Below are 24,743 nucleotides of genomic sequence, written 5' to 3'. Positions count from 1 at the left end.
ATGGCATTGCTTTCGCCAACTTTACTCGTCCAGAGATTTGAATTAGTTGGTTCTACTTTTCATCCATGAGTTGGACAATCTATACTTGTCTTTATGCAAGACATATCCAGCTTTTACCCATCCAAAGGTTGGATCGTTTTAGCTGTTCTATGGATTTGAATATTCTCGGGCACGTATTTTCTCATCCATTGGCTAAACGAATAAGCTTTAGGCTTTTTCCATGCCCATTAGTTAGACGAACATGCCTTAAACTTATTTTTCTTTGCTTTATCCTTAGTTTAAGGAAAGCTTATAGACGTTACATCTCTGCGTCCAGAGATTTTATTCGTCTTGGGCCCTTAGCTTTCTTGTGGATGAAGTTATGTAAATTAGAAATTCATACATCATATACATTGGGAATCCAAACTGTATATACATAACATAAGCATCATTCACAAGCATGGCACATGCTTAGAAACTAGTGCCTTTTAGGGAATTAAAAATACTATTACAAAAAAGTTTCTAAGCCCATGACTTCGTTCATAGTCCATAAATAGTGTACGGTTTAGAAACTAATGCATATTTAGAGAATTGAAACACAACATATATTACTTATAACAAACACAAGTAAATGCAAGTAATAAAAATCAACACACAACTTTAGCTCGTCCAGGGCGACCACAATGTCTAGGATGATCTTGTCTAGGATGACACTCGTCCAAGCTGGTATCCTATTGATAATATCTCCTTAAATGCTCCACATTCCAAGGGTGCTCTAGCTTCCTTCCATCTAGGGCTTCTAAGTAATATGATCCTTGTCTCTTGGAATTAATAACCCTATAGGGTCCTTCCTAATTAGGTCCTAGTTTCCTATAGGTTGGGTTTCTAGTTGCCAAAGAAACCCTTTTTAGGACGAGGTCCCTAATGTTGAAGCACTTGGGTTTCACCATTGCATCATATTGTTTAGCCATGAGGTTTTTATACCTCGCTATCCTTTGCTCTGCATTCATCCTTACCTCATCTATCAAATCAAGGTTGAGACTAAGTTGTTCTTCGTTGTCCTTGTCTTGATACTTCATCACCTTGTGGTTCGCCATGTGCACCTCTACAGGTATAACTGCTTTGCTTTCATAGGCTAGTTTGAAAGAAGTTTCCCTTGTGGGGGTCCTCATAATTGTCCTATACGCCTATAAAACTCCTGGTAACTCGTTTGGCCATACTCCCTTTGCCCCCTCAAGTTGAGTCTTGATGATTTTCAACAAGGATCAGTTTGCTACCTCTGCTTGTCCATTTGCTTGTGGGTAGGAGGGTGAGAAATAATGATTCTTGATTCCAAATTGCTCACAAAAGTCTTTGAAAGGTTTGTTATCAAATTGTCGTCCATTATCTGACACTAGTACCCTAGGTACCCCAAATCTACATACAATGTTCTTCCAAATGAAATTTTTGACATTCTACTGTGTGATCTTTGCTACGGGTTTAGCTTCCACACATTTAGTAAAGTAATCGATCCCTACTACTAAAAACTTCATCTGCCTGGTTCCAAGTGGAAAGGGACCCAAGATATCCAATCCCCATTGTGCCAAGGGCCATCATCAGGGTGAGATACTCTGACGGTTGTCTAGGGATGTTGTTGAAGCGTTGACATTGGTCACATACCTTGACATAAGCCTTAGCATCTGCTTGAATAGTTGGCCAGTAGTAACTTGCACGGACGACTTTATGGACCAGTGCTTTTGCTCCTGAGTGGTTTCCACACATTCCTTCATAAACTTCCCTCAACACATAGTTTGACTTGTTCGAAGCTAAGCATCTTAAGCAAGGCTAAGAGAAACCTCTTTTGTATAACACCTCGTCTATGAGGACATACTTGGCATCTTTGGTCTTCAATTTTCTAGCCTCGTTCTTGCCTTTCGAAAGCCTTCCATCTTTGAGGTAAACTACTATCGGAGTCATCCAATTTTCTTCTCCTTCAATTTGCTGTACTTTTGGAAGATCTATGCTTGGCATATATTGGATTCTATCATACCCTACCATGGCCCTCTCTACTGAAGTTGCTTTCACCAAAGCATCTACTTCCATGTTTTCCTCCCTTGGGACTTGAACAAAGTTGGCTTCTTTAAACTTTTTGACAAGTCACTTCACTTTATCGAGATACCTTCTCATATGGTCTTCCTTAGCTTCAAATATTCCATTCACTTGATTTATGACCAATTGAGAATCTCCCTGGACGAGTATTGACTCTACCCCTAAGGACTTAGCCAGTTCCAACTCTTTAAAGAGTGCTTCATATTCAGCTTCATTGTTGGTTGTTTGATATTGTAGACGAGATGCATATTTCAACTTGTCTCCTTCAGGGGATTTTAGCACAACTCCAATTCCTCTTGCATATAATGTGAATGAACCATCCACACAAATGACCCATTTCTGAGAGTTTTCTTCCTCGTCTAACTCACCTTAGTTGGGAGTGAACACTGCAATGAAATTTTCCAATACTTGAGCTTTCATCACACTTCTTAGCTGGTACTTGACATCAAACTCACTAAGTTCTATGGTCCATTGGATTAGTTGTCCTGTGGCTCCCAGCTTGTTCATCGCCTTCTTTAGTGGATGATTTGCCAAGACGTTGATGACATAAGCTTGAAAATACTGTCGTAACTTCCTGGAATCTGTGACCAAAGCAAAGACTAACTTTTCCATTATGAGATATCGTCCTTCCGCTCCTTTTAGTGCTTGGCTTATATAATAAACCGGCCTCTGTATCTTCCCTTCTTTTCTAATTAATGCTGAACTTACTGCATGTGGAGACACTGCCAAATACAAGTATAATTCTTCACCTGGTATAGACAGGCTTAGTAGAAGAGCTATTGTGAGGTAGGTCTTGAGGTCTTGGAAGGCATTTTGACACTCTTTCATCCATTCAAATGCCTTTTTAAGAACCTTAAAAAATGGTAAAAACTTGTCAATAGCTTTTGAGATGAATCTGTTAGGGGCAATAACTCGCCTAGTGAGAGATAGGACTTCTTTGATATTTCTTGGAGGCTCCATATCCAGTATCACTTGAATTTTATTAGGATTTGCTTCAATTCCCTATGTGAAACCATGAACCCAAGAAATTTTCCTGACGAAACTCCAAAAGCACACTTGCTCAAATTTAGCTTCATGTCATATCATTTAAGTATATCAAAGGTCTCTTGAAGGTCGTCCAGATGCTTTTCCTCATCCAAGCTCTTCACCAACATATCATCCACATAAACTTCCATATTTTGTCCAATATGTGGACAAAACATATGGTTAATTAAGGATGTCTTCTCTTGATCTACCTCGTCCATCCTTATTTGATTGTAACCTGAAAAGGCGTCTATGAAACTTAGCAATTTATGACCCGTAGTTAAGTCCACCAGTTGGTCAATGTGTGGTAATTGATAGCTATCCTTGGGGCAAGCCTTGTTCAAATCCGTGAAGTCCACGCACATCTTCCATTTGCCATTAGCCTTCTTCACTATCACCACATTAGCCAACCAGTTTGGGTAATAAACTTCCCGGATAAATTTTGCCGTGGTCAATTTTTGGACTTCTTCTTTAATGGCATTGTCTTGTTCAAGAGCAAACACTCTTTTCTTTTGACGTATGGGCTTGGAGGAAGGATACACGTTTAGACGATGGGTAATGACACTTGGGTTAAAACCTGGCATGTCCTCATGGCTCCATGCAAACACATCACCACTCTTCTTTAAAAACTGGACAATGTCCTGCTTCGTCTTCTTTTCCATGCTTACTCCAATCCTTATAAACTTTTCAGGGTTATTCTCATCCAAAGAAATGTCTTCTAGTACTTCGGTGGGCTCTACAACAACCCTTCTCTACTCAATGCTCATTGTCTGCATGTGCTCGTCCATAGCCAACATGGCTAAATAACACTCTCTTGTTGCTAATTGACCTCCTTGTACTTGTCTTATCCTGTACTCCAAGGAATTTGACTGATAGGTGGTAAGTAGATGTTACTGCCTTCCAACTGTTCAAAGTTGGCATTCCGATGATGGTGTTATAAGAAGACGAACAATCCTCCACAAAGAAATTCACTTTCTTGGTTATTTTCTGTGGGTATGATCCCACCATTACAGGTAATGTAATGGTGCTTACAGGATGCACTTTCATTCCTCTAAATCCCACTAAAGGTGAACATACTAAAGGAAATTGATCTCATCCGAGCCTCATTTGTTGGAAGGCGGGGTAATACAAGATGTCTGCTGAACTTCCATTATCCACTAGCACCCTTCTAGTTGTATAATCTGCGATGAGTAAAGTGATGATGATTGCATCATCATGTGGGTGATGGATTCTTTCAGCATCCTCGTTTGTGAATGTAATGGCTGGCTTGTCTGTCCCCCTCATCCTTGGTGAACGTCTAGAGAGTTGGACATTTTGTACCACCTTGAGATACGTCTTTCTTGACTTGGAAGACTGCCCTATTGAAGTACCTCCTATAATAACCCTTATTTCTCCAAGTGGGGGTCGTGATGACTCTTCTACCTTTCCTTTCAACTTCTCGTCTTTATGATCTCTTCCAACGAAATGTCTCAACTTTCCCTGTCTGATAAGATTCTCTATCTGCTGCTTTAAATCATAGCACTCGTTTGTGTCATACCCATGGTCTCTATGGAAGCGACAATATTTGTTTTTATTACACTTATTGGGATCTCCCTTCATCTTCTCTGGCCATTTCAAGGATGGGTCGTCCTTGATTTGCATAAGTACTTGATCAAGTGGAACATTCAAGGGCGTGTAGTGCTGACTCCTTCTTGAGGACGAACTTGCCTTCCTGTTGTCTCGATCCTTCTTCTCTCATGTTCGGGCCTTTTTTGGACGAGGGCCCTGTTCTGGATGACGTGGGAGATCTATTTCCATTTGCTCGGCTTTCTTCCTTTTCTTAGCTATGATTGCATGCTCTGCATTCATGAAGTTTTGGGCTGAATGGACAAGTTCAGTCATGGTTTAAGACTCTTGCTCATAGAGTTTATGGATGAATAAATCAAAATTAACTCTATTATGGAAGGCTGCCAATAACAACTTGCCGTCCATCTTATCTACCCTTAGGGCTTCCCTGTTGAAACGAGTAATGAAGGAGTGCAAGCTTTCATTTTTCCCCTTGTTCTATAGTTAATAGGCTGGATAAGGAGAGCTTATGCCTCTGTACTTCGATAAAATTGTTGACAAACAATTTACTCAATTCTTCGAAAGAACTCACGGTGTTTGGAGGTATTTTGTTGAACCACACTTGTGCTGGCCCTTTAAGGGTGGTAAGGAAGGCCCTACACATAATCTCGTTTGGAACTCCTTGGGTGCATTGTAGTCTTGAAGGTTGTATTATGATCACACGGGTTGCACATTCCATCATATGAGTCTAAGGAAGGCATCTTGAACTTAGAAGGCAGGGGATGACTGTTGATGGAAGCCACGAAAGGAGAATTAGTTCGATGAACTAAATCATCTATGAGATTCACCTTTCTAATGTTCTCCCTCATCTCGTCCATGGCCTTTCACGTTTGATTTATCTCCTTCTCCAAGTGTGGCACTCTTCGTGAAGCGATACCCCTTGACTGGTTCTTATGCTCAGTGTGATAGGCCAAAAACGAATTGACCCCTTGTGATAAATTAACCAATTAATTGAGTCAAGTAAATTAATTAAGTTAATTAACATGCAAACACGTGGTAATACAAACAAATCACCAAATAACAAAATATGCAGTGGAAAATAAATGACACGGTGATTTATTTACAAATGGGGAATCCTAACGGTAAAAACCCTACTGGGTGATTTTCAGGTCACCACTTTCGAAATTCCACTATTATCACAACAAGCGGTTACAAGTAAAGGAATCTCAGTACCTTATACCAACTTACAGTTGAACCCTTACCCCAATACCTAATTGGACTTGTTCTGTAGTTACAATTTCCCTTTTCGATGCACGACTCCCAAGTACGTGACTAACCAATGCGCAGATTCCAGTCCGCGACTTCAATCACCAACTAGAGAAGGTTGTTGGCTGCAAAATTCTTCAGTTCATCCCAACGATGAAGATCAAGAAGATGCTTGGTCATAAAACCCTATGATGCACATACATAGCAACTTCTTCACAAGAATGATGAACTAGGGCAAAACTTTGTCTTCGGTTACAAATTACTTGAATAAAATTTGCTCAATACTTGTGCAACTTGCATACACTTTGACGACCCTTAAAATAATCATTTTATATGTCTAGGGTTAGAAGAAAAGAAGACACAAACACATAATCACGAATTAGAGTCAAAACAGAACTGAAATTCTGTTTTTCATAAAGCTCGACAGATAGCTGTCTGTCGAGGTGCTGTTGAGCAGCTGTCAAGCCTTGGGGCTGGAACAACTTCTTAAGCTCGATGGATAGCTAGTTGTTGAGCTAGCTGTCGAGCTTTAATGAATAGCACTTCTTCAGCTTGAATCTTAGACAGACTTGCATGTTTTTAACACTTGATCTTGAAACATAGTTTCTTGAAGTATTAAACACATCCTAGATCTACCCAAATACAAGTAAAGTGTGTTTTGTCAAAAGATAAGCCAATTACATAAAATAGTGACATATGTTCCTAACAAGTGAATCACATATGTCCTAACACAGTGTTTTCTCCTTCTCTAACTTCTTGACTCTGGGCTTGTCCTTCTACATATACTTCATGACGCTGTCTCCTTAGAGTAATCTCCCTAGTCAACTCTTGGTTCTGAAGGGTTAATTCTACCACGGAGGTTGCCATGAATTGCACTTGTTGTATGGAAGGTGGTTACGTGATAAGTGTTGACTAGCGTTCGCAGTTAGGATGATGAGAAGCGTTACCACTCTCTTGGTGGCCTGGACTAGTGGCAATTGATTTTGTCCGAACCATGTAGCCTTTTGTCAAAGAAAGATAAATTGCAAAACGTAAGTTTAATCTTCCAACAGATGGCGCCAACTGATGATGCAAAGAAAATTAGTAGGTTGAATGCTTCGGGCTTCAATGGATTAGTGATTGTTTAGGAGGCTTGAAAAGAAAGAGACACAAGATCAAAGGTGACCAGGAGAAACCGGCCAAGAACCTTCCGATGCTTAAGTTAGTTTTTTTCTCTGGAATGTTAGAATTCCAACTTTTAGAGTAGTGAGAACTTACTTCAATTTGATGTGGATGAGTGTTTATATAGTGTACTTTGGAGTAATTACTTGTTTTGTAACTTCCCCAATATTTGAGGAGGTTAGAAGGTTCAGAATTAACTTCCACAACCGCTATAGGAGTTAGAATGTCCAGTCTTATCTTCTACAACTGTTATTGAAAGTTAAGTACTTAGTAGGAAGTTATAGTGATGAACCAGAATCTTGCTCATGTTCCAAAATAGTAACACATGGTTCGATTCACTAGCTTTTGTAGATAAATCTTTTCTGGAAATTTCCAAGTGTTGGGGGTCGTTCAGGCACTTTCCTAATGGACGACCCTCATGACCATGGACGACTGTCCTATTAGGGATGATCATTCTTGCCTTTTTGACTTGGACAATTTTTATGGACGAATTGGAGTTGGTTCAATTTTCAGTTCACCATCAATTATTATTGTTATTATTATATATTTGGATAAGAATACAAAAATTGGTGGGATGCGTAATTTTTTTTAAATTCTCTTGAGGAAAAGGTAAGAAGGTACACGTGTAAATGAGTAATAGGAAGTGTGAAGGGTCTTAACTTGAAATTTAAATTCTCTTAAGAAAAAGGTAAGAAGGTACACGTGTAAAAGGTTAATAGGAAGTGTGAAGAATCTTAACTTTTTTGGTGAAAAGATTGAGGTGGAGTTTGATTATGTACTGATTATTATGGAATGAGATGCATGGTATTAGACTATTAGGGTCTATTTGAGAACAGCTTTTTTATTTAAAGATGAAATTTTTTTGTTGAAAGTGTAGGAAAAAAATTGAAAAATATCTAAATAGTATAATAAGACCTAAAAATAGTATTAAAAAATACTGTAAGATCTATGAATAGTAGCAAAAATAAACTAAAAATTTCAGCCCATTCCAAACAAAATCTAAAAGTTAGGTAAGAAAATGTTTAAAACATGGTGCTGAAAATGTTGAAAAACATAGATCATAGTGCCACAAACAATGCATTATAAGTGAGGAGGGCCAATTATGCCCCCCATACATGCATACATTTTTTAGTGGATGCACGATGTGTTGAAGGCTCCAATAGGGTGTCTTGAAAGTAGTTTACACGGAATGTCGATTGTTTCATTGGTCCTTAGTTTTCTGTGGAGATTGAGCATGATTGTGCTTGTGCCTTGGAGTTCAATTCGGGTTGGGGGCTATTGGGGCTTTGATTACAATAGGTTATTGGGTTTTTATATTTTTGAGGAACGAACTAGAACAGGGCTTGTTTCACTAATTAGGCCAATCTGACCAAATAATTTTACCAAGATCAATGCATCCTTTTTTGTATGAGATTGGCCCAACTATGTATTGACTACGATATATGAGTTTTTACGAGCTACAGCTTCTTCAGGTCCATAAAGCAGATGATTCTACACACACACACACACAAAAGTCCATAAAGCAGATGTGTTGGGCCTCAGTTTGGCAAATGCAAAGATTGTCTACATATTTAGAATTACACAGTTTGATTCCCTTCCCATTTTTTTGGTTCACATGGGTTCCACACTGATGGGGTCAAAAGACCAAGTTGGACTTTCTCTTCTATTTTTGAATTTATTGAATTCTAAAATGGTTTTACTCCAAAATCATAGTGTTGGTGACACTTTTTTCATATTTGTGGGCTTTATTAATATAAATTTTCAAATAAATAAAGAAATAAATGCAAGCCAAACACATGGACCAAAATCAGGTGCATTTTATTCTCGGGGATAAAAGAGTTATGGTTTGGAGGGCATAAAAGGGCATTTGGCAAACTTCCTTGGGCTCCATGAATAGCCTTGGAAAACTTGCAAGCCCATTAGAAGTACATAGTGCATGAGCCTAGTTACACAAACAGTCTCACTAATGTGCTAAATAAAAGTATTTTTCGCATCTCATGACCCGTGAACTCATGGGGCATTTCACATGGGTTATCTGATAAGTATGACTAAGTTTTTGAGGTTCAAATTTAAAACTATTTTGATAATGATTATCAAGATAAGATGATGACTCATTTTGATAAAACTCCCTTAACTATCTATAAAATTCGTTCACAATATTTTCACAACAAATCATAAGTGGTAAGATGTTATTAGTTATAATTTGAATCGACAACTTAAATTATTTTTTTATCTACCTGTAATAGCTAATAATAACTTGTCGCTTATGATTTGTTATGAAAATGTTGTAGATAAAACATTTTTCGAAAAGTTCTACCACACTAGCCAGAAGAAAACTATCCACAATATTTTAGAGGCAAAAAATCATATCTAATAATTTCTTAGAGCGGCCCTGTCTTTAGCCATCCATCTCTCACCATCAATAGCACCCTAGAACTTGGAAAGTGGAAATCCCCATAGAAACTATGGTAGCCTAGACAAGGTGTTCCATGCTCCAATGATAGTTGAGATCATGTGGAATCAAGCCAAGTGTGGGCTCACCGTCCTAGACACGGAATTGTTAAATAATTCATTAATTCCGAACTTACCTATCTAAGAAATGAAGATGATGATGATGATGATGATTCATACTGAACACAATTAAGACAACTGTATAGTAATAAGAAAGGTCGACCATTATTTCTAATCCTATTAATATTATCCTAATATGTGTTTTCTTGAGACCAGAATTCACGTGTCACACGTACATAGATTCATAGAAGAGATCATATCCATTCCAATGTATAAAGTTGAATTTAAGATATAAGTTTCTTCACGAAACTTAAGTATAATTGAAAAACTTATAAGTCGACAAGGAATCTGACAGATGGGCCGCCTGTAATGTGGGGCCATTAGTAATACTCCTAAATTTCGTAACCTCTACGTTGTAAATTGTAATGTACCCTCTCTATTTGACCACCAAGGCTTTATTTTAAAATGGATTTTAATCATTTTAAAAAGAACTAACTTAACTGAGCAGACCCGTATATATTTTTAAAATAAGATGGATGTAAGTCTGATGCGATATTGGTTTCATTACATCAAAATATAAATAATAAAAATATAAAAAGATGTAAATTGAGGTGAAGTGAAAGTTAGGAGAATTAATGTAATTAATTCTAATGTTTTACGTCCATTGCAAAAATATGTTTCTATTCAGAATTGTGTATTACAATAGGAATACTTACTTGGGCTTTGCCGCTCTGGTAACCTTAGAACCAAATTAACTCACGATATTACAAAACCACGATACTCCATGTTTATCAACAAAATCAGTCTACTTTTTATGAAAATATCTTATAATATAATATTGGAATATCCTAATATATTTTAATATTTTTCCTCAAATTCAAGTTGTAGGCTTTAGCAAGGGTGGCGCCACCTTATAGTTAGGGTGGTATTGTGTATTACAATAGGAATTCTTACTTGGATTTTGCCGCTTTGGTAACCTTAGACCCAAATTAGCTCACGATATTACAAAACTAGGATACTCCATGTTTATCTACAAAATCTATCTACTTTTTATGAAAATATCTTATAATATAATATCGGAATATCCTAATATAATTTTATCATTTAAAAAAGAACTAACTTAACTGAGCAAACCAGTATATATTTTTAAAATAAGATGGATGTAAGTCTGATGCGATATTGGTTTCATTACATTAAAATATAAATAATAAAAATATAAAAAGATGTAAATTGAGGTGAACCGAAAGTAAGGAGAATTAATGTAAGTAATTCTAATGTTTTACATTCACTGCAGAAATATGTTGCTATTCAGAATTATGTATTACAATAGGAATACTTACTTGGGCTTTGCAGTTTTGGTAACCTTAGAACCAAATTAGCTCACGATATTACAAAACCATGATACTCCACATTTATCTACAAAATCAGTCTACTTTTTATGAAAATATCTTATAATATAATATTGGAATATCCTAATGTATTTTAATATTTTTCCTCAAACTCAAGTTGCAGGCTTAAACAAGGACAGCACCACCTTATGGTCAGGGTGGTGGTATTGTGTATTATAATAGGAATACTTAATTGGGCTTTGCCATTTTGGTAACCTTAGAGCTAAATTAGCTCACGATATTACAAAACTACGATATCCCACGTTTTTTTATACAAAATCAGTCTACTTTTTATGAAAATATCTTATAATATAATATTGGAATATCCTAATATATTTTAATATTTTTCCTCAAACTCAAGTTGTAGGCTTAATTGCTTAAATAAACCTTTGGTTTGGAAGGAAAGTTTAGCGATGGTAAAAAATTTTCGCATCACTTGATCTGCCCGATCCTATATGGTTCCCTCACCTAAAAAAGGTGTTGGGGTAAGGTTTTTCTCGCCTGCCTCACTTTGAATATGTGTATATATATTATTTAACTTTTTTTTTTTTTTTTATACATATTATCAAATTTTATTTATTTATTTTTCATTTCCCCCAAAACACTAGCTCTCTCTCTCTTTTAGCACTCTAATGTTACCCATCAGTTTTCCCTTAATTAATGTAGAAGCCACCTCATCAGGAATATTTTTTAAATAATAAAAATAAATAAAAAAGCCTCTAAGCCTCTCGCCATCTTTAGGAAAGTCAATGTAGGGAAATAGCTTATTAGCTTTAATGCCTATTGAATGAATTTGGACCCACTAAGAAACGCCTCTAAGAGCATTAGCATTGGAAAATGCTAATGCTATCCTATTTTACCATTCTAAAAACTCACTTTACCATTATACCATTTTATTTTACAATACCTCCACATCCCAAAACTCTATTCTTATTAAAATATTATTTTTTAATCTTTCTCTACTACTACTTTCCACCCGTCACTTTTTTTCAGATTCCAACAGCTCCACCATCACCAATCACCGCACCACCACCACCACACCACACCTCCACCTCTACGGCTCCACCATCATCAATCACCACACCACCACCTCCACGGCTCCACCATCATCAATCACCACACAACCACAGAAACCGCCGATCAACCCCGATCACAACAGGGGAAAAAAAAAAAAAAAAAAAACCAGATCAACCCAATCAAAACCCAGACACCGCCACTTGATCAACCCAAATCAACCACCAAAATCTCACCGGAACAAAAACCCAAACACCGCCGATCAACCTCGATCACAACAAGAAAAAAAAAAAAAAAAAAAAAAAAAAAAAAAAAAAAAAAAAAAAAAAAAAAAAACCAGATCAAAACTTTCCCAACATCCTCAAACTTCTCCTCCTAATAAAACCCAGCAAGCAAATTCCCAAAAGTAGTGGCATTCGGCTTCACAGACTTCCTCTCCATCTCAGCCAAAACAGAGTACCCAGAACTGGTCGAACCCGATTCCGAAAACCCTTTAATCACCGTATTAAACGTATCCAAATTCGGCTTAATCTCATAAAACTTCGGAAACTCAATGTAAACCCGGTTCAGCTCCTTGTAATCCTTAGACAAAAGACAAGCAAAAAGCAAAGCGTTGAGAGATTTAACGGTTCGAGGAATACCCAGATCGTGAATTCGCTTGAAAGTGTCAATGGCTTGTGGGATCATCTTGGCTTGACCGTACAGAACGATAGCGTGAGAAGCGAAACGCTCCGTTTTGAGGTCGGGGCGAGAGGTTAGGAGGTCGTCGAGGAACTGGCGGATTGTGTCGAAGTGGTTGGATTCGGAGAGCTTGGAAATGGCGACGGAGAAAGCGATGCGGTCGAGGTGGGACTCGGGGGTGAGAGAAGCGGCGTGGCAGATTTCAAGGATTTTGTGTGGGTTCTGCTCGGATTTGAGGAGGGAGAGTGCCGATCTGGTCTTGGACTTGGAGGAGAGAGCAGATGAGAAAGAGAGAAAGGAAGAGAGAGAGAAGGTAACAGAAATAATGAGGGAGAGAGAGAAATTTCGGGGGAAAATAGGATTAAAATATTATTATTAGGTTTAGAATTCTGCTACAGTGCAATTCTAAAGATAGAATTGCACTGTAGCAAGTATTGTAAAAAATTTACAATACTTGCCTTTAGCATTCCGGGATGTAACATGTTTTGAAGCTTAAAATGCTAAAATACCCTTAGATATGGCTTTAGCATCTGCTGATGCTAATGCTCTAAAGATCACTGTCATAGAGGAAGAAGCCTGTGAAGCGCATGATAAAGGTGAAAAATGAGAAAAAAGCTTTGGCATGAGAGCGCGCGCGTCTTTAACATGTGTACTATGTGGTGCATGGAGTGCATCACTAGAAAGAAACGGGTGTGTAAGGGCTCTGAGCACATGTGAGATGTGTGAAGAGTGCCTTTAGAATAGGGAGTGAAACATTCAACTATATGCAGATTTGAGGAGTTCAAAATCTAGACTCAAGTGTAAGTTTTGATATTGACAGCGAAAGCAACAATAAAAGTTTATGAAGAACAAATAATGTGGCTTGGAAATCATGTTTAAATATAAATAAATAAAAATGACGTGGCAAGAGAGAGTGAAAATAAGAATTGTTTCATCTTTACTAATAATAATTATGTATTACAAAGAAACCTAATATTGTGTATATATAAGAATACCTTATTAGGCTGAGTTGATAATCCTAAAACCGTAGTACTATATGGTATTACAAAACCACATTTGCCTTTCCCTCTCTCTCTCTCTCTCTCTCTCCTTTTTTTTTTTTCTTTTTTTTTTCTCAAAAAGAAAAAAAAAGAAAAAAAAAAAAAAAGATTGTCCCACATCAACATGTGAAAGTATTGGAGAAGATGACGGAAATGGAAGATGCTTTTCACTTTCGTATTGGGCTAAAGGGGCCCACGGTTGGCTGCTTGTGATTTATTGGGATGAATTATTGGGATGGGCCATGGTGGTCCTGGCACTAGTCCACACATCTACCTCTCAATCTTTCATTGGCTAATCAACCAGGGACGAGGGAACCACTACCTAAAAAACTAATTAATCAAACGAATTGGTCATAGGACAATATGATTTCTATATAAAACTTTATAATTAATCAAAAGATGAAATTTAATTGCTAAATTATTGCTCTTTCAGAATGGCCACTTTTTCCTTCTTTGAGATATACTAAAACTTCTGGTGCTTTCATTTTGGACTTAAAGTTGATATGTTTGACATGGCTTCTAGCCTACTACTACTATGTAATGTGCATTCTATTATTTATCAATGAAAGCTTCTTGAAAGGGATAACAATAACATGAACCTAAAGTTCAAATTTAAAAAGAAATAAAAAAGGAAATGAAAAAGGATAATTACATGACCAAAGTGCACGAAGTACTTGGGGTTTAGGAAAGAAATGGTTTGAGTTACAGATTTAGTAACATATTGTAACTATCTAGAAAAAGAAAAGGAACATTTATCCATCAGACAGTAGTCATTAAGTAAATATTCATGATGGCTCTCATTCTGATCATCTATTGCAGACTCTTGGTGTGATGGTCACTCCACAAATATAAGTACTTGTGAGCAAGGTTTTGAAATCCGGACCGGACCGTACGGTTCGACCGGAAAAACCGTGAACCTCTCAGTTTTGCGGTTTTTTTAGCTACAAGAACCGCCCAATGGAAAAAAAACAGGAACCCGTACGAACCGTGATCGGACCGTACGGTTCTGAGAACCGTGACCGGTTTTTGAGGTTCGGACGGTTCCTTTTTTTGGGCAAAGTTTCGGCCAATACTTCAGCAGTACTTTGGGTTTTTTCAGATCTGGAACCAAATGAAAGGGAGAACAATAAAAATAAAAAAACAGAGAAGAAGAAGAAGCAGAGGAAGAAGAAGACAACAATGAAGAAGGAAAAAAGCAAAAATGAAGAAATCAACCCTCACAGCAAGCAGCCTTCATCATGTGAACCCAAGCATGTGACTAACTTTCAGATGACTAACCCAAGCATCTTTACTCTTCTTCTTTGTTTCGTCCTCACCTCCAGATGCTAACTTCTCTTCTGCATTTTTTTTTTTTTTGGCTTTCTCTTGTACTGATTTTTAGTTTTATGAACCTAAGCATGTGACTGCTTTGGAAATGACAAAGGATAGTGGAAAATTGAATGGTGGGAGATGAGAGTGTCAGACTACGTGTCATTTCTATTTTGAATCCCTCCCTAGTGCCCACGTCATATTGATATGCTGAGGTCCACGAATTCTTGTTTTTTTTCTTTCTTTTTTTCATTGTTTTTAGGTTCATATATTATTATTATTATTATTATTATTATCATGCGTGTGTTTGTATAAAAGGTGGGAAAACTGTGAACAAATAAAGAAATAATGGGATTTCTTAATGATTTAAGAAATGAAATTAAAAAATAATATATTAAAAAGTTCTGACTGAGTCTATGACCAACCATCCAAGTAAACTTTGTCATGAACCAAATCCATCAAGGGTGCCAAGGAAACCCATGTCATTGGTTACCAGGCGCAAAGTACTTGGACACTAAAGTGTGACAGCTTATAATATTCTAGAAAATTTAGGTGGTATTATTATTATTGAGAAGTAGAGATTTGAGTTTGATATTGATATATTAGTTGAATTATCTTAAAAAAATTTATATGAATTTTGACTAATAATATATAAAGAAATATATGTTTTAATATTTAATTGAATTATTTTAGTTAATTTTTCTATATTTACTAATTTAATATATTTATTTATATTTTAAATTAATTATGACGTCATCACGGTTCGACTCCGGTTCAACCTCGGTTCGACCTTAAGAACCTTGAACCTCTCCCTTTTACGGTTCAATGAACGGTCCGGGTCTGAAAACCTTGCTTGTGAGGAGTAGAAGAAAGGGTCAGAGTTCGAGTCTCCAAGAGGGAGTTTCACGCATTACGTTGGACTAATCAAAGATTATGTTGTGATTAATATTTTCCTACATACATGCCACTTGTAGAAGAGGACATTTTCAAGTCCATACAAATAAATACTTTGCAAAATTTTTATATCAGCTGCCTTTTCGGCCTGAGCTTCTTTATCCCCCGGCAACTTGAAAACCCAGATTAGCCTCAAAACTCAAAAGGCAAAAGTGCATGTTCCTTTATACCGTTAATAATTCAGTGTATAGTTCTTAACTTCCACACTTTCTCTCTAAATATAACTGCCAAATCTTTATTTCTTGATGAAAATGTACAGAATGAATAATACAATTGGTTCTGTTCCTTAGATACAAAACACAGCTAAAAAAGAATAATTGAAGGGAAGAATAAAGTTATAACTAACTAACTAACTATTTTCCAAACTTTAGGCTAACCCAACCGTAATTAGTGGCAATCAAGATAGAATTCACACTAGTAACACTTAATTATGACGTCTCACTTTTGAGAATTACTATTTATCATTTGTCCAAATACACGTGTTTATTATTTATATTAGACGGAGAATCGGCGTTTAAATCTCCCGTTATAATAAATATTAAAAGAAAAAGAAAAAACTGCTTGGCGGGACCTACACACGTCTGAAGAGTAACCGTATGGGAACTTTTTGTTGAGACATTGTCTAGTTTGAATCTGTTGTTCATTACGTAAGCTAGTCACCGCTTATACCCAAATAATTCTCATTGATTAGCTAAATACAAACAACACAACTACAAGAGAAAACAAACAACACAACTGCGAAGAGAGAGTTGAACTTGTCCACTACTAATATCCAAAGAAAAAGCCACCGAGTCCAAACCTTTATCCTCGTTATCAAACCATAAATAAATACACGTTCTCTTCCAAGCCATTCAACCATTTTTTCCTCCCTCCAGCTTCAAAATGATCAACGATAACCATGATCAATTGGCTCATCCCATCTCCGATGACCCCAAAACCCCACTTCTCCCTCTCCATAGTGATCCACCGCAACGGAAACTCAGTTTCCGCTCCTCTCTTTTCTCCATTCTCACACTCAAAAACCTCTACATCCTCTTAGGGCCGCTTTTGAGCACAGTTGTATGTCTTTTTGTTAAGTTTGATGGACCCGTGACTAGCAAAAACATGTTGGCCATTCTTGCTTGGGTCTTTGCTTGGTGGCTCACTGAGGCTGTGCCTATGCCCGTGACCTCCATGTCTCCTCTCTTTCTCTTCCCACTTTTTGGGATTTCTTCTGCTGATCATGTTGCGCACTCTTACATGGATGATGTGATTGCTCTTGTGTTAGGAAGCTTCATACTTGTCCTTGCTGTTGAACATTATAACATACACAGAAGACTGGCTTTCAATGTGAGTTCCTACTTAACTTCAATTTTTTTCCCCACTTCTTTATCTATTTGCTTTCTCAAAAACCCACTTCCATTTTGATTGTTGGTAAATTGTGGTTTTGCATTCAAGGGCCTTGTTCTAATTGGTTTTTGGATGTGGAGTTTGCTTTAGTATCTTTAGGGAATATGGTATTTAAATAATTCAATTAAAATTTTCAAGAAATACCAGCCAACTATTGGAGTTTGATTGATATTTCTTTTTTCTTAACTCATCCCTCTTAACTCATCCCATGATAAAAAGAAATATCAAGAATGTTGATGACACAATCAATTTTATAACATATGAATCAGCATTTTTACTTGATCATACCGACATTATTTTTATGGTACACCATCAAAATTTGTCATTTCTACAGTCATATATGTAAATAAATTAAAAAAATCAAGAAATTTGTGATGTGTTAACTTGTTGAAAATTCGTATCATATGCTATAGAGTCAAAAATTTGACAAATCCTAAGATATACCCTTCAAAAACTGGTTTTAGAAGAAAATATAAGAAAAAGAATATACACCGTGTCAAAAAAAAGAAAGAAAAAGAATATACGAATTTTTCTTTCTCACACACTCTCTCTAATAATTTTATCTTTGATTGGTCTCCGTTTCTCTCTCTCAAATAATTGAACACAACCCATTAGCTGTTCGACACTTGGAATCCTTTTTTCATTTTTTCTGAATTAGACACTTGGAATCTTGGACCAGTAGAAATCATGAAGCATCTACTTTATTGTACGACGTGTCTTTTTAGTTAATTTTACAGCCACGTTTTCATGATAAAGTATTAAACGTCAAACTTACCAAAATAAACACGTGGGACAATTACAGATTACCATTGTATTTTGTGGTGATCCACTAAATCCACCACTCCTCCTTCTCGGAATCTGTGCAACCACAGCTTTCGTCAGCATGTGGATGCACAACGTGGCAGCTGCGGTGCTGATGATGCCCGTGGCCACTGGGATCATTCAGAATTTACCAAAGGGGCCCACTCAATCAGACGTTGAAAACAAGTTCTGTAGGGCTGTGATTCTGGGTGTGATTTACTCTACTGCTATTGGTGGGATGAGCACACTTACTGGGACAGGTGTCAATCTCATATTGGTGGGGATGTGGAAGAAGTATTTTCCTAATGAAGAGCCTATCAGCTTCAACAAATGGTTCTTTTTTGGGTTCCCTTTTGCTTTCTTGCTTTTGATTGCCTTGTGGGGTATCCTTTGTTTGTTGTATTGCTCAAAGGGTTCAGGCAGGGCTCTCTCTGCCTATTTGGACAAATCCCATTTGAAGAAGGAGCTTGAACTTTTGGGTAAGACTTAATATATCTCTTAACAATTTTTTATATATATTTATTTTGGGTTTGTGACTTCACACACAAGTCTCCTTCACTATTCATTTCATAACTTGTTTTAGATGTCAAGTTATGAGTAACACAATATCGTCCTCACATAATCTTTTCGTTAATACTATTTTATTTTGCATCAATTACAACATACCTCGTTAGTAGTTGTGAATACTTTTGCCAAAATGCTATTGATTTTCATACTTTCCAATATTGCAACCATTGTGTTATATATACCATTAACACTAGTCAATTTCTTGGGACTATGGACTATTGATAGAAATATGTAACTGTCTGGGTGTTGGCTTTGCACATTCAATCAATGGAGTCCATTATTGACTTTAATAGTTGCAATGCCTTGTACAATGAAAATAGGATGAAATGAATATGTGACATAAGTGAAATCATGTTTTTGTCTTTGTATATTTTGAAATTAGCCTGATCAATTTGTGACTCTTACTTTGAACGGACCAGGTCCAATGGCTTTTGCTGAGAAGATGGTGCTGGCTGTGTTTTCGGTGCGTTGCAAAATATTGTAATGTGTTGACCATAGAAACTAATTTTAGGAATGCCTTTGGATTAACAAAATATGTTGCTGCAGATACTAATAGTTTTGTGGATGACAAAGAGCATAACAGATGACATTCCCGGCTGGGGAGTTCTTTTCAATGGCCGCGTTGGTGATGGAACAGTTAGTGTGAGCACAATTACTCATGATTTGCATAAATTTTCAAAAAATGAATTACAATGGGCTTAAAGGATGAACTTGATTCTCAAATTTGCACAACTTAGGGTGATTCATAATCATGCAGGTGATGATGGCAACCTTATTATTCATAATTCCAAACAAGAAAGAAAAGGGAGAGAAGCTGATGGATTGGAACAAATGCAAGAAGCTACCCTGGAGCCTTATTTTGCTTCTAGGAGCTGGCTTTGCCATAGCTGAGGGAGTGGAGTCCAGCGGCCTTGCCAACGTCTTGTCTGAAACCTTAGATTTCTTGGAGAGGGCTCCTTATTTAGCCATTGCCCCTGCTGTCTGTCTGATAAGCAGTATCATCACCGAATTCATCACATCAAACAATGCAACTACCACACTAGTAGTTCCTCTTCTCATCCAAATAGCAAAAAGTATGCATTTACACCCTCTCCTTCTTATGGTTCCCGGAGCAATTGGTGCACAATTTGCTTTCTTGCTTCCAACGGCAACTCCTTCAAATGTTGTCGGGTTTACAACTGGACACATTGAAATGAAAGACATGATCAAGATTGGATTGCCACTCAAGATTGCAGGAATTGCTGCATTGACCCTTTTGATGCCTACACTTGGTGATTAATCCCTTTCCACTCATCAGCTTACTGTTTGATATTTTTGTTTGAATAAAAAGATTACATTTGTCTGTGTTTGTAAGTGACTAACCAATTTGTATTGCAGGAGCTTATGTTTTTGAGACAAATAAAGATGTTTAACAACTGGCAAACTCCCAATCCAATTTCTGGCAAATTCTCAAGCAAAAGAATAAAGCATCATGTGAAAGATCAGTAGCAATCCATAGACAACAATGCGTTATTATTCCTTGGCAAACAAAAGGCTCACTGTATACAGAAGGAAAGAACATGACTAGAGAAAAAGAAATAAAAGGGTGCAGTTCTCATTCTTTTCCCCCGTATATATTTTTCACCGGTTGGTTGTGCTCGTGCATTTCATTTTATATTTTTATGTAGCAATAGTCTGTATATCTAATGATTGCTTGCTCCTCAAGTTAGAGCAATGTTTGAAAATTTTTCACTACTATGAAATGTATCAATGAAATATGTAAATTGGATGTCTGTGATTCATTCAAGCTTTGTATATAAATGCCAAGAGTCTTGTAGCCCCATGCACAAAGTGTTTGGAAGTTCTAGAGTAGAGAGGTTCGAGTTGTGGTGCTAGTAGCATATTACTGTATTTTTAACTATCTTATTTTTTATTTAAAAAAAAAAAAAAATTGTATGTAAATTATATAATGATTCGTTGCTTACATGCAGTGTTAGATTTTAGAAGTGTTAACTAATTTCTATGTCAAAACCAGTGTTAATGAGAGTTGTTCAAAATAGCTTCATTATATATTGTTCAACCAGTAAGTTCACTTGAGCGAGATTGCAGAAAATAGTGATTGAGTTTACTAAACCAATGTTTTATCCTAGGTTTCACCTATATAAACAACCATTGATGCACAATTTCATTTGGGAGTGGCAACCACCATAAAGATTATTGAGAGCTTGAATTCTTTGTGCCCACTATGTTTGAAAACCTCATCCCAGAGCTTATAGTTAAGACTGTGAGCTCATCTTTGAGTTTTCTCTTTGTAAGTTCCTTCCAAAGTTTCACTTGAGCTTCTCATTCAAATCACATAATTTGTTGCCCCTAATGCCTCAATCACTAATAGCCCGTTTAGATTGAGGGAGGAGGGAGGAGAGTACAGTAGAATTAGCTAAAAATAGACTAATTTTGGATAAACTTTACTCTACTCCCCCTCAATCCAAATGGACCATAAGTTCACTAACTTTTCTTTTCCAAGAGATTTACGGAATTATACATATTCAATATAAGTTTGTTATGAGTTTTGATTATCATAATTATAGGGGCCAACTATCTAGAAGGTAATATTAAAACTGTATGAATTGGGCCTATGACCTAATCCGAGAATGGTTAAATAAGGTTATAATGGGAATGGTATAAGAAAAAGAAATAAAGATTGTATGTGATGGTCCAAAATATGTCCGAGGAGAAAATTCATCTCGGAAAAGGGGATTCGAGGTCAGTAAGAATGTCTTATCATCCCAGGTATCCTTCAAGGTTGCATCACAACTAAGAGTCAGGCATTGGATAAGGAATGAGCAAAGGGAGGCAACAAATATCTTCAAAAACTGCTACCTTCATATTAAATGCCTCCCAACTAACTCTCTGACCATATTAATGTGGAGGTGATGCCTGAACAGTGATCAAGCAGCCTTGCAGCTACTAGTTGATGGTTCTGGAGGGTGTTGGATGGGACAAGAAGAAGTTCCTAGAATCCAACCTACACGTGTATGGTAGGGATGATATCAAGAATATAGTATATAGCATGGGAAGGTGGCTTAAAAAAGGGGATCGGAAAAAATCAAGAAGTCTTTGTAATAATATTGTGAACTCTTATAACTTTGTTCATCAACAACACATTATAATATAAGCTCCTCAGGCCAGGCCGAGCACAGATTTTCTTATCTTATTTGTGTTTAACAATCTTAATTCAACAACTTTTATTATTTTTCTTCTAGAGTAGAACTAGTTCTTTCACCCATGCTTTATAAATTTATTGTTCGGCCTTGTTGGGCTAAAACTCAATCCTATACTGCGTCCAATCCAAATTGAGTCCTTACAATAATAATTTTTTTTAAGAGAATGAAAATTTTGAATTATTTATTTAAATAAAAATTATACACACACACACACACACACATATATATATATATATATATATGTATGTATTTTACTTGAAGGTATAATCAACCTCATGTAATTCATTTAAAAGTAATACATTATAACAAATAAGAAACCGCCTTAAAGATTAGATTTGTATATTCATAGCCTTAAGGTTTAAAAAGACTTTTAGTTAAATTTAGATAGACTAAAGTGAACTGAAATGCTACATTAATGTGACTCAATAAAAGTGTAACAAAAAAAAAAAAAAAGTTTTGCTTAAAATTTTAGATACTGAGTTTAAGATCTATATATATTTTAGGGTAAATTCCATTCATACCTCTCGAAGTTTGGGCTAATGCCATCCAGGTCCAAATTTTTTCAAAATTAACCAATTTGGTTCCTAAATCCAATTTAGTCCCTTAAATAGTTGAGAAAAATAACTAACTATTTAAGGACTAAGTCGGCTTTAAGGACCAAATTGGCTGGTTTTGAAAATTCTTGAATTTAGTTGGCATTAGTCCAAACCCTAAAGTATGTTAGTGGAGTTTACCCTCTTTTTTAATGAATTTAGATTTAGAATAGGTACTCTCAACCCAAAAAAAATTCCTTATATATAACTACATTAAAATGAACCAAAGTGAACCAAAATGGATCAAAGTGGACATGTATGGACCAAATGGGAACAAGGTGGATTGAATAGGACCAAATAAGAATGAATGGATAGATTAGGACCAAAGTGGACATATGGACCGAATAAGACCATAGAGGACCAAATAGGACCAATGTCAACTAAATAGAACTAAAGTGAATAGAATGGACCGAATACGATCATAAAGGACCAAATGGGACCAATGTGGACAAAATAGAACCAAAGTGGACTGAATATGACCAATGTGGACTGAAGTGGATTATCTAGGACCAATGTAGACCGAATAGGATTGAAGTGAATAGAATAGGACCAATGTGGAACGAATAGGACTGAAGTGGATAGAATAGGACCAATGTGGACCGAATGGATCCAATAAGACCAATGTAGACCAAATAGAACCAAAGTAGACTGAAGAGGACAAAATGGACCAAATAGCATTTTTGAATATTTATCATTTTTATTGCATTTTTAGAGTCATATTTCTAATTTATAATGTCTATTTTATTTGTATTTTTTAACTCAAAACTAAAGAGTTTAGCCCAAATATAATAAAATTTCATACTTTTCAGCCCAAAAATTAAGAAAAAAAATGAATTTTTTAACTAAACTGGAAAAGGCAATCTACAAAAAGGATTATTCTAAGGCCAATTAGCCCAAAATGAGCCAAGGGGGACCAAAATTGACCAAATGGACTAATTTGGACGAAATGTACTGAAGTAGGCCTAATTGGATTGAATAGCAATTGTTTAATTTTTAGGTAGAGCAAATTATGTTCAACAAATTTTAGAGTATAAATTATACATTATATTACAATTACAAAATAATTATTTTTTCATGAGCATCATGTGGGTCTATGACTAATTATAAATAAATTGTTAAATTACTTGCTATTATGCAATTTATTATATTAAAGGAAAGTTAGTGATTAAATCAGATTAAACTACATTCGTACGCACTGACGAGGAAAAATCGTATTATATTCAAAGTCAATTAAGGAAAATAGCCAAGGGCCTTGTAGCTAAATTAGCACATTTCCATGCACAAAGTGCTTAGGGGTCTAAGGAAGAAAGGGTGTTCAAGTTGTTGAGTTAGCATCATATTGTATTTATCTCTAAAAAAAGGAAAAGGAAAACAATGATACAAGTAATTATTAACCTAGATTTAGGGATTCATAGTCAAACCAATTAATTAAGCATGTGAAAAATCAAATAGATTGATTGATGCATGAGATTTATCAATTTTAGGTTCTGGTTGCGTATGCAATCTCAAGCTTGCATGCGCAAGATGAAAATCCTACATATGTAGTCTCAAGATGCGTATGCACCTGTCTTGCAAGAATATACTTTCATGTGTTAAGATTGATTAACAAGAAAATTGAACACAAAAACTAAGAAGAACACATTGAAATTCCTTGAAACTGAATATAATTAACACAAATCCAAATTAACATATATTAACATATATCAGGGAAAAATAGGTTTTTTTTTTTATTTTTAAAATGAAGAATAAAGTAAAAAGACTCTAGCCTCCTCTTGAAATGGAGGCATAATAGTGTGTTTATAGAGATCAAATTAGGGGTTTTAGGCTCTTTCAGAGGTTTTAGAGCCTCTTAGGCATCTAAAATGCACTTACCTGAATATTAAAGAGTTTTGATCCCAAATATGGATGTTTCGGGCTTCTGGGGTGAAGCTGTGTTGTTAACCATGAAGCTTTCATATGCAATTTTGAGTCTATGCATGTAGCCTCATGTGGAACCCTAATTTCTTGATAACATTGCATTCTTGACTTCAAACAAGCTTAACTTGCTCATTTTTAATCCCAATTAGGCCAAATTGGTGTCCATTTTGAAGCACTAAGTTTTTACTTTATAAGTGAAAAAAACTCACTAAAAAATTATTTGTGGTTAAAAAGATATTGGCAAAATACTAAGAAAATATCATTTTTCATATTTCAAAGTAATTTGAACACTTTTGAGTTGTGATTACCTTTGAA

The 24,743-nt window shown here is 36.1% G+C and overlaps 2 protein-coding genes across 2 annotated transcripts; one reads left to right on the top strand and one right to left on the bottom strand.

The window, feature by feature from the left end:
• Positions 1 to 12,335: 12,335 nt before the first annotated feature.
• Positions 12,336 to 12,881, bottom strand: LOC126726943 (pentatricopeptide repeat-containing protein At1g11630, mitochondrial-like). The gene has a single exon (XM_050432360.1). The coding sequence runs from the start codon at positions 12,660 to 12,662 to the stop codon at positions 12,351 to 12,353; it is 312 nt and encodes a 103-aa protein (XP_050288317.1). The 5' UTR covers positions 12,663 to 12,881; the 3' UTR covers positions 12,336 to 12,350.
• A 3,808-nt stretch (positions 12,882 to 16,689) lies between these two features.
• LOC126726942 (tonoplast dicarboxylate transporter) lies at positions 16,690 to 20,537 on the top strand. The gene is made up of 6 exons (XM_050432359.1): positions 16,690 to 17,287; positions 18,150 to 18,627; positions 19,135 to 19,178; positions 19,262 to 19,357; positions 19,473 to 19,986; positions 20,093 to 20,537. Exons 1-6 carry the CDS (start codon positions 16,841 to 16,843, stop codon positions 20,125 to 20,127), a joined length of 1,614 nt encoding a protein of 537 aa, XP_050288316.1. The 5' UTR covers positions 16,690 to 16,840; the 3' UTR covers positions 20,128 to 20,537.
• Positions 20,538 to 24,743: the final 4,206 nt, after the last annotated feature.

Source organism: Quercus robur, chromosome 5 (genome assembly GCF_932294415.1).
Source record: "Quercus robur chromosome 5, dhQueRobu3.1, whole genome shotgun sequence".
NCBI classification, from domain to species: Eukaryota; Viridiplantae; Streptophyta; class Magnoliopsida; order Fagales; family Fagaceae; genus Quercus; species Quercus robur.
Note: the sequence above shows the minus strand (reverse complement) of the source record. Positions and strands in the feature narration are given on the sequence as shown.

What these genes read in the sequence shown, in the direction of transcription:
- LOC126726943 (XM_050432360.1), bottom strand. Translation starts at nt 12,662, where the DNA reads ATGATCCCACAAGCCATTGACACTTTCAAGCGAATTCACGATCTGGGT.
- LOC126726942 (XM_050432359.1), top strand. Translation starts at nt 16,841, where the DNA reads ATGATCAACGATAACCATGATCAATTGGCTCATCCCATCTCCGATGAC. An exon ending in GAAGGAGCTTGAACTTTTGG is followed by an intron (nt 18,628 to 19,134) that starts GTAAGACTTAAT and finishes TGAACGGACCAG; the next exon opens with GTCCAATGGCTTTTGCTGAG. An exon ending in TGGTGCTGGCTGTGTTTTCG is followed by an intron (nt 19,179 to 19,261) that starts GTGCGTTGCAAA and finishes ATGTTGCTGCAG; the next exon opens with ATACTAATAGTTTTGTGGAT.